Source organism: Dendropsophus ebraccatus, chromosome 1, assembly GCF_027789765.1.
Source record: "Dendropsophus ebraccatus isolate aDenEbr1 chromosome 1, aDenEbr1.pat, whole genome shotgun sequence".
Classification (NCBI taxonomy): Eukaryota; Metazoa; Chordata; class Amphibia; order Anura; family Hylidae; genus Dendropsophus; species Dendropsophus ebraccatus.
Window position 1 is genome coordinate 81503755 of NC_091454.1, and position 16191 is coordinate 81519945.

The 16191-nt window shown below is 39.2% G+C and overlaps 1 protein-coding gene across 1 annotated transcript in view; it reads left to right on the forward strand.

The window, feature by feature from the left end:
• The window catches only part of TMTC2 (transmembrane O-mannosyltransferase targeting cadherins 2), a 228522-nt gene that overhangs the window by 200314 nt on the left and 12017 nt on the right, over positions 1–16191 (forward strand). Inside the window, exon 11 of the mRNA XM_069974054.1 lies at positions 8228–8291. Within this exon, the coding sequence (XP_069830155.1) occupies positions 8228–8291 (64 nt within the window). The remainder of the gene's footprint in view (positions 1–8227; positions 8292–16191) is intronic.

Genomic DNA, 16191 nt, shown 5'->3' on the forward strand with positions numbered 1-16191 from the left:
CTCTGCAAGTGATTGTAAAAGTTGCATTCTGTTATTCATTGAAGACTGAAACAAAATGTTAGTCCTGAGAATCTTGGGGCTATGTTCACACACAGTGAAATAAAAGCAAAATATAACTTTAAAATAGGTATAAAACATGGCTATATTTTGTATCTATAATGTGGTACATTAATGTCTATGGAAAAACAGTAGTCCGTGTACACATAGTAAGACATAGTAAGATATATGTTTATACACTGTGTGCCAGACTGACATTTTTCAATAATTTTTCTATGTAAATGGACCTTTACACTCAACATACGACCGCGTTTTATACCTTCTGTTCTACTTTGCTTTTGTTTTACGGTGTGAACATGGCCTAAAAGTACACCGAAAAATTATTGTTACTTTTTCTTGTTCTTTGTACAAAAAAAGTCTGCTACCTATGGTTTTTTTTCCCACATCAAATTTTGTGATTGGCAAAATCCACAATGAGAAAACCAAAGGTAAAACTGTAGATTACTACTTTCAGTGCCATGAATCTTGTCACATTTTGGACATAGAGTAGCCCTGTGCAATTGGGATAATGCACATTATGGGTAGCTTCACACGTACCGGATTTGCAGCGGATTTCATGCTGCGATCCTGGTGCTGTGATCTTCAATTGGGTTACAAACCCGCAGCTGAATTTTCATTCCGCTGCGAGTATGTAACACCGGCCCCTTTAACCCCCTCCGACCGCAGCAAACATTACCTGCTCTGCGCCGCGGCTGCATTTGAGGCTCCCGCCTAAGTGGCTGTTTGGAGCTGTGCAGTTTAACCAGTTATCATGCCATTTACAGAGCACCTCTGAGTTATTATTCTTTCATCCTTCTTAGATAGTAATTCGTCTATTTCATGATGTGCAGCTGGAAACCTTAATTATATTCTCTGACAGCTATTAACCTTCCGTACATATCAGTTCCCCAGCCCCACATTATGTATTTGGTGATTTACCATTACGCTTCAAATAGTTCTATATTTCTAATTAAAAGATTTTAATTGAAATAATTCACCTTCCTTTGGAGAGGTGTAATAAAAATGTCATTAAACCTCTCATTAGGAAAAAATGTATATAGTTTCTTGTTTTGCCTTTCACAGTTAGGCTGCGGTCACATGGGGGCGATTGAATGCTGTATTTTCCCAGCTAGGAAAAAGTGGAGTGTTCCAAAGCTCCAAATCGTTCCCACGATGGAGTATTATAGTAAAAGGACACACACAGTTCAGAGAAGCGAACATTTGCTCTACAGATGCAGCATGCCCAGTCTCATTTAAGAATTTTGTTAATGTTTGTGCCTAATGTATTAAATATGTCGTCAAATACATTAAAGGCAGCAGCAGAACAGATTCATATGCAAAGCATAATAACATTTTAGAGTTTTCCCTATTCACATGCACTGCTTTACAGTTGTCTGCCTACACCTTCCCCTTTACCCCAGTGCAGCTTACACAGAAAAACAAGAGTGCCAGCAATTCCATTGTCTGGACCTGTATTAAATGATCTATGACTGATACTTAATGTTCAAGTGTTCCTCATCACATGTGGTCACTAAACACAAATGTTCTGTCTTCTCCTGTAAAGATTCTGGTCATTTTCTGGTTAAGAAGGAAGTGTTTTGTCTGATGGTATTATTTTTGGTTTTTGCACATTGCCCATGAAATATTTGTGGTATTCTCTGACATAAAAGTTAATTGTCTCAGCCCTGAGCCAGATACTGATTCAGTATTAGTAGCTCAGAGAGGTTGTAACTGTACATGTAGAAACCATAACCTTTACTAAGTAACTTCCAGCAGGATAACCTTGTAACAGCATATGGAAATGTTTCAGTAGGATTACACAAGTTCGACACAGTTCAGTTCCAAATACACGCATTGGCCCAGATGTACTAATGTGTCCACACCAGAGTTCTGCCTGTAAAGTGGCGCACATAACTTTTCTCCACATTTATTAAAGTATATCTGTCATGCCAAATCAGCAGCGATTTCCTCTGTTAAATTCAAGTTCAATTTTCCTTGGATACCAACACGCATTGAAATCATGATGTGCATGACCCCCATTTGGATCCAATGGGGGTCATGCATATTACAGTCTCATTGTATGTTGGTATCCAAAAAGACCCAAAATTCTAGTTTAATGGAGGAACTCGCTACTGATCTGGCAGCGGACTGGCATGACAGGTACACATTAAGCATTTAAGACCCTTTAGAAACACTTCCCACCAGTGTCTTAAAAGGAGGCGTGATCTAGATAAAATGGGACATGGCCTGAGGTGAGACACTGTCTGAAAAGAATTGGCCAAAATGTTTTAAACCTTAAGCAGCCAAATAGTTGGTAAATTTAGAGAAGGCAGTCTCTTAGATGTAACAGCTTCATCAAGCAGCCACATGCTCATTTGGAGGTACTCTAAGTTTGCAGTGTATAAACTCCCGAGTGTCGTCATGCTGTGTGTCCTGGTCCCCCCCCCCCCCCCCCGACCACAGCCACTTCCAGTGAGCGCTATCCGTCTGTCAGTGATTGGCTAAGAATTTGCGGCTGCAGTCACAGGGAGACTCATAGATGCCGCCTGAGGACACTGGGGTAATGTGGAAAGGGAAAAAATAAGATGTTATGATGTAATAAGATGTTTATTATGTTTTATATAAGAGTAGCACAATATCTATAGTTTTTAAAGTCCCCTTTAGTATAGTGCCTAACTGGATGATTGTTCTTTAGGGTATGTTCACACAAAGGTGGTGGAATTCTGCAGCAGATCTGTTCGCTGCAGAATCCTGCCTGCCTCTGTGTCTCTATTAAGGGGTTCACGCACCTCCGCTCCTACCACTCTCCGCGCAAAGAATTGACATGTCAATTCTATACACGGAGAGCGACAGAAGCAGAGGCGGGTGAGCCACTCTATAGAGACACTGAGGCAGGCGGGATTCCGCACCCTAGAGATCCATAACAGAATTCCGCTGCTTTTGCTCAGTGTGAACATACCCTTAAAATGTAACCTGGATTTTATCTTGAATGCATAAATCTTGAAATAAAAGGACATATCTGTTCCCTAATAAATAAAACTAATTTGTAATCATTAAATACATTTCTTGTGATTGTGCAATATATGTTATTATGGGCATTTCCTTGCTATTAAAATTCTGTGGGACTGGTGATGCTAGCCGAGTACAGTGCTCATCTACCATCTACAGTCCCATAGAGTTTGAGTAGAATAGCAGTGTCCTTCACTAAACAGGAGCACCCTGGACACCTAATAATCAGTGGGGTCCCTGTAGTCAGCCCCCTTCAATCATTACCTGTCCAACAGATATGTTTCTATGTTGTCATCATGATACACCTTTTTAGGAGTTCAGAGTTACAGGAGTTATTGTTTCCTGATATAGTATTTAAAAATTTTTTTTTGTTCTTTTGCAAACCTTCTCAGACACTTCGGTATTACTGAGACAGCTCTTTTACCAAAATTACAGATTGATATTTTTAGTACATCAGATGAAATAAATAGTGTTTATAACATACTCATTTTATCTTTTTGATAGATGACCCAATCAGTCAATATACAGTAGAAAAATGAATTTGCCTTTCAGTGGATTCATAAAATTTCTGCTTGGAATGCCATAAAAATCAGTACAGAAGAACAATATCCTTATAAATGCCAAAGACAGGACTCTAGGTTCTAGCAATACATCATCTAAGGAGCATTTATTATGTTTGTGAAATAGATAAACTATTATTCATGTGAAGGCAACATCCCTTATCAGTTATTCACTTAAAAACGGTTAGACTCCCTGAAGGACTGTGCTTCATGTATGTTTTAGTGATCTTGCTTTTTTAAAGGGATGGCTAAATACCAGCTCTGAGCATGTGACTGTAGAGAAATTTTCCAGCAGTGCTTTAATTCCTCATTTCTACTTGAATAGTAAAGAATGTAATAACCATCATCCGTTTTGTGCATTGCATGGGGGGGATCATATTTCTGTAAGCAGACTGCAAACGAGACACAAGTAACCCTTGTAGCTGTGGAAATAATATTAGCATTTTTTTATACTGACACAAATTCCTTAAGAAACTAATGTGAGAGTTGCATTAAAAAAAAGTGGACTTCATATTTCATCCTGCTGCTTTGTTATCTGGGCAGTGTAAAATTAATCCATTAACCATCTCTGGGTGAATAATGATTTCCTTTGCGGTAATATTTTATATTCAGCAGCCTGAGAATTATTTAATGCTTGCTGTAAATAGTAATATGCTACATAGCAGCTTGCAAACCAATCTGTCTTTTAAATAGAAACCAATGAAGAAGCCAGACTTAAATGTGTTAAGGCACTGGCAAAGGAAGTATATTTCATTTCTTTTATTTTATTTATGAGAAGATTAAAGTAAATTGAGTGGATATGCCATGCTTGTTTATAGGCTGAGCAAAAGTAATGATAAACATAAAAGAAACAATTCACAATACTTGTTGCCAATATATTCTGCGTAGACTTTACTAGCACGGGTATAGAGTAACTATAATGGGTGCAAATGGTGCCTGATGGGACCCAAAAGCCTTTCTGCTATGTATTGTTTTTGAGGCTGTGGTCCATATTTAACTGGCTTTAGAATTAAGCATCTAGGTTTGTATCTATAAATATGTCCAAGTATAGAAAGGGTATATTCATGTTCTGTCTAGGCCATTAACAAAAATAACCTGACTTTCTGTAACTGACTGGAATACAGTGCTGTGTAATACATGATCTCCTTTTCTTGCTCCGTCAACCTTGGAGAATAGATCAGCCAGTGGATTACTAACGGAAGAAAATTGCATTCTCAGGAAATGTTATAATCCGTATAGAAGAACAAGCATATGTTAACAGTTATAGTTAGTCTCATATCTTCAGTAAAATCTGTACAAGGTGCTATACCTAAAACATAATGTAGAACGCACGTGGAAAGTCTTCCAGCCCTTTCAATTTCAAGTCCCCCCCCCATCATTTTGCATTCTGCAAATTTTTGTAAATTTAGTTAAAATATGAAAAACTAAAATTTCACATTAACATAAGTATTCAGGGCCTTTGGTGACACACAAAATTTAGCTCTCGGGGTCTCCTTTTTTTTTTTCCTTATCAGCTTTAAGATATTTTGACACCTTGACTAGAGTTGTCTATGGTAAATTCAGTTGATTGCACATGATTTGGAAAGACTCAGCAATGTCTATATAAGGTCTCACAGCTGGCAATATATATTGCAGCAATATGAGTTGAGGCGGAAAGAACTGCCTGTAGAGCTAAGAGAGAGAGGCTTGTGATTGCCCCCCCCCCATAATTCATAAATGGAAGAAGTTTGAAACAACCAGGACTCTTTCTAGAGCTGTCCCCCTCACCAAACTAAGTTATCAGGGGAGAAGAGCCTTGGAAAGAAATATGATCAAGAACCCAATTGTCACTCTGGTCGTGGTCCCTTGTGAAAAACTTCCAGAAGGTCAGCTACAGCACTCATCCAATCTGGACTTTATTGCTTAAACGCCACATAGAAACCTGTCTTCTGGTTCACCTTTCAAAAAGACAATGGGGGAGATTTATCAAACATGGTGTAAAGTGAAACTGGCTCTGTTGCCCCTAGCAACCAATCAGATCCCACTTTTCCTTCCTCACAGACTCTTTGGAAAATGAAAGGTGGAATCTGATTGGTTGCTAGGGGCAACTGAGCCAGTTTCACTTTACACCATTTTTGATAAATCTCCCCCATTGTCTTTTTTTACCCCTTAACGACAAAGGGCGTATAGGTACGCCCTATTGCCGGTAAGGGCGTTCAGAGCGGGGCCGCACGGCGACCCCGCTCTGAACCGCGGCGGTCCCAGGTGCCGCTTGTAGCCCGGGACCGTAGGTATTAGCGGGCACGGTCCGATCGCCGTGCCCGCTAATACAGTAATCAGATGCAGCTGTCAAACATGACAGCTGCATCCGATTACCGGATCCAGCGTCTGCCTGGTGTCTAGTGGCGGAGCTCGCTCCTCCGGGATGTTATCCCGGAGGAGCGATCTCCGTTTCTGAAGCCGGCCGGGGACCACTCCAAGATGGCGCCGTCCCCGGCTCGGCACTCGATTACTTCCGGCTGCAGCAGCCGAAAGCAAACAAGTGCCGATCTCATGGATCTCTGCAGCATATCTATGCTGCAGAGATCTCAATGAGAGATCAAAGTGTATATACTAGAAGTCCCCTAGGGGGGCTTCTAGTATATGTGTAAAAAAAAAAAATATAGTAATGTTGTCAATAAAAAGCCCCCTCCCCTAATAAAAGTCTGAATCACCCCCCTTTTCCCAGGTTATAAATAAAAGTAAACAAATAAAAAAATAAACAAACATGTTTGCTATCGCCGCGTGAGTAATCGCCCAAACTATTAATGAATCACATTCCTGATCTCGTACGGTGAACGGCGTAAGCGCAAAAAAATCCCAAAGTGCAAAATTGCGCATTTTTGGTCGCATCAAATCCAGAAAAATTGTAATAAAAAGCGATCAAAAAGTTGTATATGCGCAATCCAGGTACCGATAGAAAGAACACATCATGATGCAAAGAATGACACCTGACACAGCCCCATAGACCCAAGAATAAAAGCGCTATAAGCCTGGGAATGGAGCGATTTTAAGTGACGTATATTTGTTGACAATGGTTTGAATTTTTTACAGGCCATCCGATACAATATAAGTTATGCATGTTATATATCGTTTTAATCATAACGACTTGAGGAACGTGCATAACAAGTCAATTTTACCCCAGGGCGAATGGCGTAAAAACACATTTCCCCCAAATAAAGAAAATGCGTTTTTTTTTTCAATTTCACCACACTTTGAATTTTTTTCTGGTTTCGCAGTGTACTTTATGCAAAAATTCAGCCTGTCATTGCAAAGTACAATTAGTGCCGCAAAAAATAAGGGCTCATGTGGGTTTCTAGGTGGAAAAATGCAAGTGCTATGGCCTTTGATGCACAAGGAGGAAAAAACGAAAATGCAAAAATCGAAATTGGCTCTGTCCTTAAGGGGTTAAAGCAAGCACTCCTTTAAGACAACAGAGGGGTGGCTTAGGGATGACTCTGTGAAAACCTGAAAATGTCTCCGCTGAGATTCCCCATCCATCCTGACTGAGAGGATCTGCAGAGAGGAATGACAGAAAATCCCCAAATCCTATGGTCTAATATCTCCAAGAAAAGGGAAGGCTAGAATCAGGGCCGAGCAAAGGTTCTGAATATTTATGTCAATGCAATTGTTTAGCTTTTCATTAAAATAGCAAAAGATTATAGCATTCTGTTTTCATTGTGTTATAGGAGATTTAATGCAGAATGAGGGGGGAAACGTGAATTTTATCATTTTAGCAGCAAAATAACAAAATGTGCAAAAAGGGACAGGGTCACTCTTTTTTTCCATTTTTTCCATTTAGTCAAAATGGATATCTTCTGTATAAGCAATGCTATAGCTCTTGATCATACATAACCGAGTTAATTGTATATTTGAATACGTGTCATTCCATAATTAATTTCTCCACCACTGGCTGCTAATAACTTGGCATTAGAAAGGACAGAGCTATGTTGATTTAGTGATTGCTGGGGAATTTTTTCCCCCACCTTTGTGGGATGAACATATTAAAGATTTCAGTAAAGAACCACTTAAATGTCGCTGTGAAATTCTTTTGAAGGCAGCTTCATACAAACTCTTGGGTTTTATTGATAGCATAGTTCTATTACCAATGTCAGTTTTTTAACATACTATTAAACAATAGCGTAAAAATAAATGAGCTTTTACTTAGTAAATGTCACTCTTATTGGAACCTCCAATCTTTAGCCATGGACTTCTAAGTATGGCTTTGTGTATTCTGTATGTGACCTTGCCTCTATAATTGTGCTGAAAGTGATAGATGGATAGAGATGTTATTGATGTTCTGGACGGTGACCAGTAATGAGCTGGTTACTCAGTAGTTCCTGGAGTTGAATTATTCTTTTTCACTAATAAAAGATGTAAAAAAAAAAAAAAAAAAATCAATAAAACCTGAAAGCAGTGAATTAACAACCAAATCCTCACTGTGAAAACATTAATCAAATAATTTGTCATGTTTTAGAAAACACAACTCTATATATATATGTTACCATTAGTATATACATTATATTTCTACAGTGTTATAAAAATATATATATCTTTTTAAATTTATTTATCAAATATATATAATTGTATATTTGTCTTTCCAGGCAAGCCAGTCTAAATGAAGCAGCAGAAACATACTACAAAATGGCAGCCGGACTGCGACCTAATGTAAGTGAATATATCACAAATGTGTTTTAAAATAAACATAAGTAATGATTTCATGGAGCCACAACTGTAAAATATCTGTGATTTGCATTGGAGACTTGTTCTGCTAATATAACGTTGGTTTGTTGCTTACATTTAAAATTGTAGGCAATGACGTTTATTAGCTGGGTGTTAGTGGACGTAAAAAGTACTCCTTTTTCCTTTCCACAGTCACATACCTCCTGTAACTAAACATGTAGGCACCAGACAACCTTAGCCGATACAGTTAGATTGCATAAGGTTAGCAAAGAATATATGTGGTCTACTTATACAGAATATTCTTGTTTAAGTGACCCATCTTATAAGTTCCCTATAAGCTGTATTTTTTGCCGTTTTGATGGGTGTCTTTTAGGACGAATGTTTTTTTGAGGCCAAGTGACAGCTATGATTATACAGAGAACCGCTGTTATAAAATAATGGCTATTATTGGACCTCAAAATAATGGCCGTCCTCCACCGACCATAAGAAGACCGTATGAGAATATAGCCATAGACCGTATACTGTCAATGTGTGTTGCAAAAAGAAAATAAAAAATACAGCTAAGCACTGTAAATACTGTACATTTGTTTTAAATAGAGGTAGAAATAATGTAGCAGTCACACAGAGGATTTTTTCAGTAACTTTATTTCAATATAGTTAATGCATCAGGGAAACCACAGCAGGTGCTTTACAGGCGATGGCTGTTTCACATTAAAGGTCCCAGAAGATAAAAATATCCACGGCACTCACACAATTGTTATAAACTTCTTTTATTCACAGCGGGATACAAACACCGGAACAACACAGCAAACAAGGCCTGTGGCCGTTTCACATCACATGAAGGCTTTGTCAAGACATTGCCTTGACAAAGTAAGGCCAATGAGCACCTGTTGAGAGATGTATCTGGCAGTATTTTCATGTACTTTTCTTGGTGTAGTGAAATACATTTGCCTACATGGCCTGGTTCACTTACAGGATTATCTGTATGTTCCTACACAAAGTCTTAAAGTCTTCTTTAAGCTCTGTATCAAAGATCTGTACCACTTTGAAGTATAGAAAGGCAGTGGATTTGGAGGCTTAACAATGGTTAAGAGTGGCGTTTCCTTCTACAGCCTATTGTCTCACAGCCAGACACAGGATGGTAAGGAGGAGGAATAAAGGTAGGGCTAATGTCATGGGAAGATTTCTTCTATATTTCTCTTCTATAGTTTAAATTGCAAATGGGATAACATCAACTGGGGCAGGCCGGCTGGGGGCCGAGGATGAATTAGACCTGAGGATGAAGGTAAGAGACATCTAACCTGCTGATAGCTCCTTTTAAAAGAAAAAATAGAGGTAGAGTTATCTAACCTGCTGATAGCTCCTTTTAAAAGAAAAAATATATATATACTTTTAAGAAGTGTGCTTCTCTAATGATCAGTTGGGGTCTGAACACCCAGCCCTAACCAATCAAATTTTTTGACATGTCAAAAGTTGTTGTTTTTTAAATGAAGGGCCCTTTAAAGAGATATGAGATATGGATCTTTAACAGCATCACGATATACTACTTTTTATTTTCACTTTTTTTTCACATTATATTTTTTTCTTACTTGAATGAGTTTTCCAGTCACAGAAAGTGGATTTTTTTATTAGATTCATTTTACAGAGAAATAACTTTTTAGTAGAGGCAGAATGGAATTAAACTTAGAATATTTTTTCCATTTAGTACAACAAATCATTTGCAACATTAGGTTCATAAATAGAAGCCTCAACTGTTTTAGCAGATATTTTTCGTCATATGCTGGAATACCAGTGTGGATGAATTGAGCAGTTCTCAGTTCCCTGTAGAGCTTTTATTTGTTGCTTTGTATACACTGGACTATATTTAATACTCCTGAAGGACATATTTGATGACCTCTGCTCAAATGCCTTTCTGAATATGTTGATAGGAGCATTTTGCAGCTCAGGAATAATTTATTTTACCCAGTTGAGCATCTCTGCCCTTGAGAGATTAAAGTGAAAAATATAGTAATCCAGTGCAGGCTACAATGGTGAAGGAGTCTATTATGATCTGTTGTGTCACAATAAATTTTAAAGTGATACTGTCACCCCCCCCCCTTCCTTACTCTGTGTGCTGTGGACAGTGTCACCTGGGTGGGGCTTCATGGCATCTAAGCTTGTGGATGGTTTGGAAAACTCCACATAAGGTGGGAGATGACAGTATTACTTTAATGGCTTGCCAGGTTAGAATCATTTAATGAATTAGAATTTAAAGGAAATTTGTCATCATGATCTTAACTCCTCCACATCCACAATCTGTGTGTGTACATTCCTACTAGACATGCCACAAGTAGTAGGAACGTATATCTATGTTGCAGTGAAGGAGCTTTTAATGTGTGCTGACGCCTCCAATGTGAGTGGTCCCGCACACGTCAATGTCACCGGAGGTATTGACAGGCAGCTGTGTTCATGCACGGTTAACAACGTAAATTAAAAGAAGGGAAACAATTGTGCTTTTTTTATTTATTTATTATAGTGATGATAACATCTGACTTGATTAACATGACTTCCAGTGTAACACATTATCTCTCGCCCTTGTCTGATGCACATTGAAGCTGAGGGTACTTTGCCTTAGCCACCAGCATGTCACAGGAGGCCTACGATGACATATACCATGCTCAGGGATGACAATAAAGCTAAACTTGGACAGATTTTACACCCTAGCCATCATACAGTGCTTATCCAAGATCATCTTTTACAGATTAAGGCTATGTTCACACTATGTATGTGTGCGGCTGTATTTTTTATGCGGCTGTAAATGTGCGGCTGAAACTATTGCCGTGGGAAAAAATAGACATGCGGCTGAAAACATACGGTCATTTACAAATAAAATCTTAAGAAAGTGATGCAAACACCTCTGGATGCATCTGGGAAAGCAGGGAAACAGTTTACATGAATTGCTATTACCGGGGTTTGCGATCCTCTGCAGTATGTCGATGCTGATGCCTCTCATGGTTAATATATTGAATTAATAAAACACATTTTAGTTGTAATAAAGTCCCTTTCATTGTTTAATAATTAAATTTAAACGATTCCATCATTTTGCAATTAAATATACTGTTAAAATAAATATATATATAAATGTATATTTATATATATATATATTTATTTTTTGACAGTATATTTAATTGCACAATGATGGATTTGTTTAAATTAAATTATTGAACAACGAAACTGATTTTATTTAAACGAAAATGTGTTGTATTAATTAAATATTAATTAGTACAGGAAGCTCCAGTAAGCCGTTAATTCATATTGCCGGCAATAGAGCATTCTGTACTAATCATCACTTTACTTTAATTAAAACATCAAATGTTTCTTCTAATTATGTTATCACAATAGCATTATTAGAAGAAACATTTAGAATTATATGTGCGCTCAGCTGATTGGCTGATCGGCTGAGCGCACGTATAATTAGCGGGTCCGCAGCACAGTGACTTCATTGTGCTGCGGACCAGCGAAGAGGACACATCTGGGTGAGTATAAAGATCTCCCCACCCCCTCCCCTGCACTGCACCCCTCCCAGCAAGGAAAGGGCGTCACTTAACCCCTTCCTTGCTGGGATGGGTGCAGTCTGACCCTCAAGGGGTTAAGGGGGATGCAATACATCCTCCCTTAACCCCTTGGGGGCCAGACTGTAAGCAGCGATCTGTAAAGATGCTGCATACTGTAAGGAGCACAACACCGCTCACAATGATGGGTGTTGTGCTCCTGTTTGTGTGTTTTTTGTGTGCTTCTCCCTTTTTGTTTTTCAGATATCGGTATTCTGTGGATTACGACGTATTCCGTGGACTATGTCGATGACCCGCGGTTGTTTTTTTTTTTTTTTATAAAATGGTCAATGAGGGGTGTGGGGGTGTTTTTATTTGAATAAACATTTTTTTTAACTTGTGTCTTGTCTTTCTTTCTTTACTTTATAGACTTAGTAGTGGAAGCCGTCTAATAGACGGAATCCATTACTAAGTCGGGGCCTAGTGTTAGCCGGTATAAAATGGCTAACACTAACCCCCCCATTATTACCCCAGTACCCAATGCCACCAGGGGTACTGGGAAGAGCCGGGTGCCAGTGGTCCTGGAGCGTCAAAATTGGCGCTCCTGGACTGGGCGGCAGCAGGCTGGTAAGATTTAGGCTGGGGAGGGCCTAAACCAATGGCTCTTCCCACCCTGGTGTTACCAGGCTGCTGTCGTTTGGTTTTTAACCCGGCTGGTTATAAAAATAGGGGGGACCCTATGCATTTTTTTTTTAAATAAATAATAAAAAATAAATGCAAAGGGTCCCCCCTATTTTTATAACCAGCCGGTTTAAAAACCAAATGACAGCAGCCTGGTAACACCAGGGTGGGAAGAGCCATTGGTTTAGACCCTCCCCAGCCTAAATCTTACCAGCCTGCTGCCGCCCGGTCCAGGAGCGCCAATTTTGACGCTCCGGGACCACTGGCACCCGGCTCTTCCCAGTACCCCTGGTGGCATTGGGTACTGGGGTAATAATGGGGGGTTAGTGTTAGCCATTTTATACCGGCTAACACTAGGCCCCAACTTAGTAATGGATTCCGTCTATTAGACGGCTTCCACTACTAAGTCTATAAAGTAAAGAAATAAAGACAAAACACAAGTTAAAAAAATTTTTTATTCAAATAAAAACACCCCCACACCCCTCATTGACCATTTTATTAAAAAAAAACCAACAAACAACCGCTGGTCATCGACGTAGTCCACGGAATCCGACATAATCCACAGGATACCGATATCTGAAAAACAAAAAGGGGAAAAACACACAAAAAACACACAAACAGAAGCACAACACCCATCATTGTGAGCGTTGTTGTGCTCCTTACAGTATGCAGCATCTTTACAGATCGCTGCTTACAGTCTGGCCCCCAAGGCGTTAAGGGAGGATGTATTGTATCCCCCTTAACCCCTTGGGGGCCAGACTGATGTCAGACTGCACCCATCCCAGCAAGGAAGGGGTTAAGTGACCCCCTTCCTTGCTGGGAGGGGTGCAGTGCTGGGGAGGGTGTGGGGAGAGCTCTATACTCACCCCGATGTGTCCTCTTCGCTGGTCCGCAGCACAATGAAGTCACTGTGCTGCGGACCCGCTAATTATATGTGCGCTGAGCCGATCAGCCAATCAGCTGAGCGCACATATAATTCTAAATGTTTCTTCTAATAATGCTATTGTGATAACATAATTAGAAGAAACATTTGATGTTTTCATTAAAGTAAAGTGATGATTAGTACAGAATGCTCTATTGCCGGCAATATGAATTAACGGCTTATGGAGCTTCCTGTACTAATTAATATTTAATTAATAAAACACATTTTCGTTGTAAATAATAAAATCAGTTTTGTTGTTCAATAATTTAATTTAAACGAATCCATCATTGTGCAATTAAATATACTGTCAAAAAATAAATATATATATATATATATATATATATATATATATATATATATATATAAAAATATACATTTATTTATATATATATTTATTTTAACAGTATATTTAATTGCACAATGATGGATTCGTTAGAATTATTGAACAACGAAAGGGACTTTATTACAAAGAAAATGTGTTTTATTAATTTAATATATTAACTATTAGAGGCATCGGCATTTGGCATCATTGCCGGCTATTTTTGAAGTACTCCGTACGGACCGCCTGTCAATCCACGGCCACATTTCCAGCCGCAAACAATGGTCTTGTTCATTTTTTATGGGTCCGTTTACGATCGGGCCGTAGATTCATACATAGTGTGCACTGTGCAGCCGTATATCGTATACTTTCCAGCGTACGCATGAACCGGAAAAATCCGGCCGATGATTTAGCGCCCGCAATACAGCCACACAGATGTGATAAAGTTTCACTGCAAAGCTGTCAGTCACACACAGACAACTGTTTACGACAGCCTAGGTTTTAGCATGCCATTCTATGTCGTCTTTGTTTGCAGATGGACTCACAGGGAAGGTACGTTTCCATAGCTTTCCTGCCTTATAACACTGTTCCTCAACAAAATGAAACTTTTTTGATAATAGAAATTCATGGGAAAATTGCTGCTTATGCAGTTCCCAGATTTATATTGCTTTGAAACGAGTATATTTCCTCACTGGAAAAAATAGCCTTTGCGTGCATGTGCATGTAAAGTTACTACCCAACCATCTGTTCTTTTTTTTCCGATTTTTCTAATATAGTTTGAGGTGTGACATACGCCTCAAGCTCCTAATGGAGAACTGTGAATGAATAATCTTAGACTAAAATCACTTTTAAACATCTCCCACATCTGGCTATCAAGTCACAATAAGATGAGTCTTTGAAGTCTGGCCTAAAGCATATGAAACAAAAGCTTGCAAAATCCACAAGGGCCAAGTCACCATCTTTAGATAGTTGGCACTTGCGTTTCTGCATCTAGAATAAATAGTGCTACCTGCAAGGCCTGTCTGACCCAGTCTTAACACAGATTGCTTCCTGTGATCATAAATATTCATCAACATCTCATGGTTCTCAAAGTATTTTCCATTATGCAATGGCAGACGTTTGGTGCATGTTTCTAACAGAAAATGAAAGTGGCTAAATGTGAAAAATCAGCAAAGCTGCACAGTACCGAAGAAGGTATCTATAAGATATAGAACAAAAATCTGTTTACATGATAAGCACAGATAAACAGGTTTCTCAGGTGTTTTTAGTTAATGAGAAGACATTAATAACAGAGCACCATCTTTCCTTTTCTGCAATCTGATTGATTTGTGTTATATAACACAAGTAGCCACATTTTGCTTATTTCCCAACAAATGAAGCCTATCATAGGGTCATCCCAGTCTGGTGATTTGGCTGCAGTTGTTGAACTCCTCAGCCATATCAAATGAAAAAAATCTCTTTATAGCTGTTCTGTACTATTAATACGTAATGGTTTTTGTAAGCTAGAAGACAGCTTTATGTCTCTTTACTTTCCTGCTTATACTGAAAAAGCATGGCTGAAACGAAAATGGTCAGGAAGCCAGTCTATAAATTCCCTAGGGCAGTAAGTTGGAGCTTCTGCCCCACCTTCCCACTATGTCCCTGTCACTCCCCTCACACATAGATAGATTCAACAGAGGATAAAGAAAAAGCAAATAACACATTTTGGTGTATAGTGGCACTTGGATAAAGGGAATAAATCATGGCTATGCAGTGGAATCTCCCTTATGCTAGTCGTAATAGGCTAGCAACCTGTTTGGCCCCCAGTGAAACAGCATACAGTGCCTATAGTACAATAAAACCAGAGAGACAGGTTCCTCCCTGTTATGTCAAAGAGGACCTCATGTCTAGAGGCATGACCTGCAATAGTGGAAGGCATCTCTGCATTGTTAGGTGGTATCCCACTGATACAGCAAGAAACGGGCTCATTGCGCCTGCCAATGCCGATCATCAGTATATTCCAGAATCAATAGGATAAGAACAGTGCTTGTATGACTTATATAATAACATTTCTTGTAATACCAGGATTAGAGATGAGCGAAGCGGGCAGAAATTAGTTTTGCGAGGTTTACAAATTTTGGGTCAGATTCCTCCTCTTCAGCAGCACTCCAGTACGAGCCCATATTGTGGCTACTAGCTGCCCCTGCTTCGATCCCCTCACTGCTTTCTCTTCTGTTATTTGCTGGCTCAACATCCGATGCCTTCATGAGATCTTCAACATCTAATGTGTCCAGCCATTCTGACAAACTTAGGAGCAGTTGTCATGCAGATGGCCAGGAATCTCAGTTGAACCCGCAGTTGCACCCTGGTTTGACATACTGGTCAATTAACCCACAATCAGCCCTCCTATCTTCTCCTCTCCTCTCTGCCCCTATATCTCTCTTTATTTCTTTC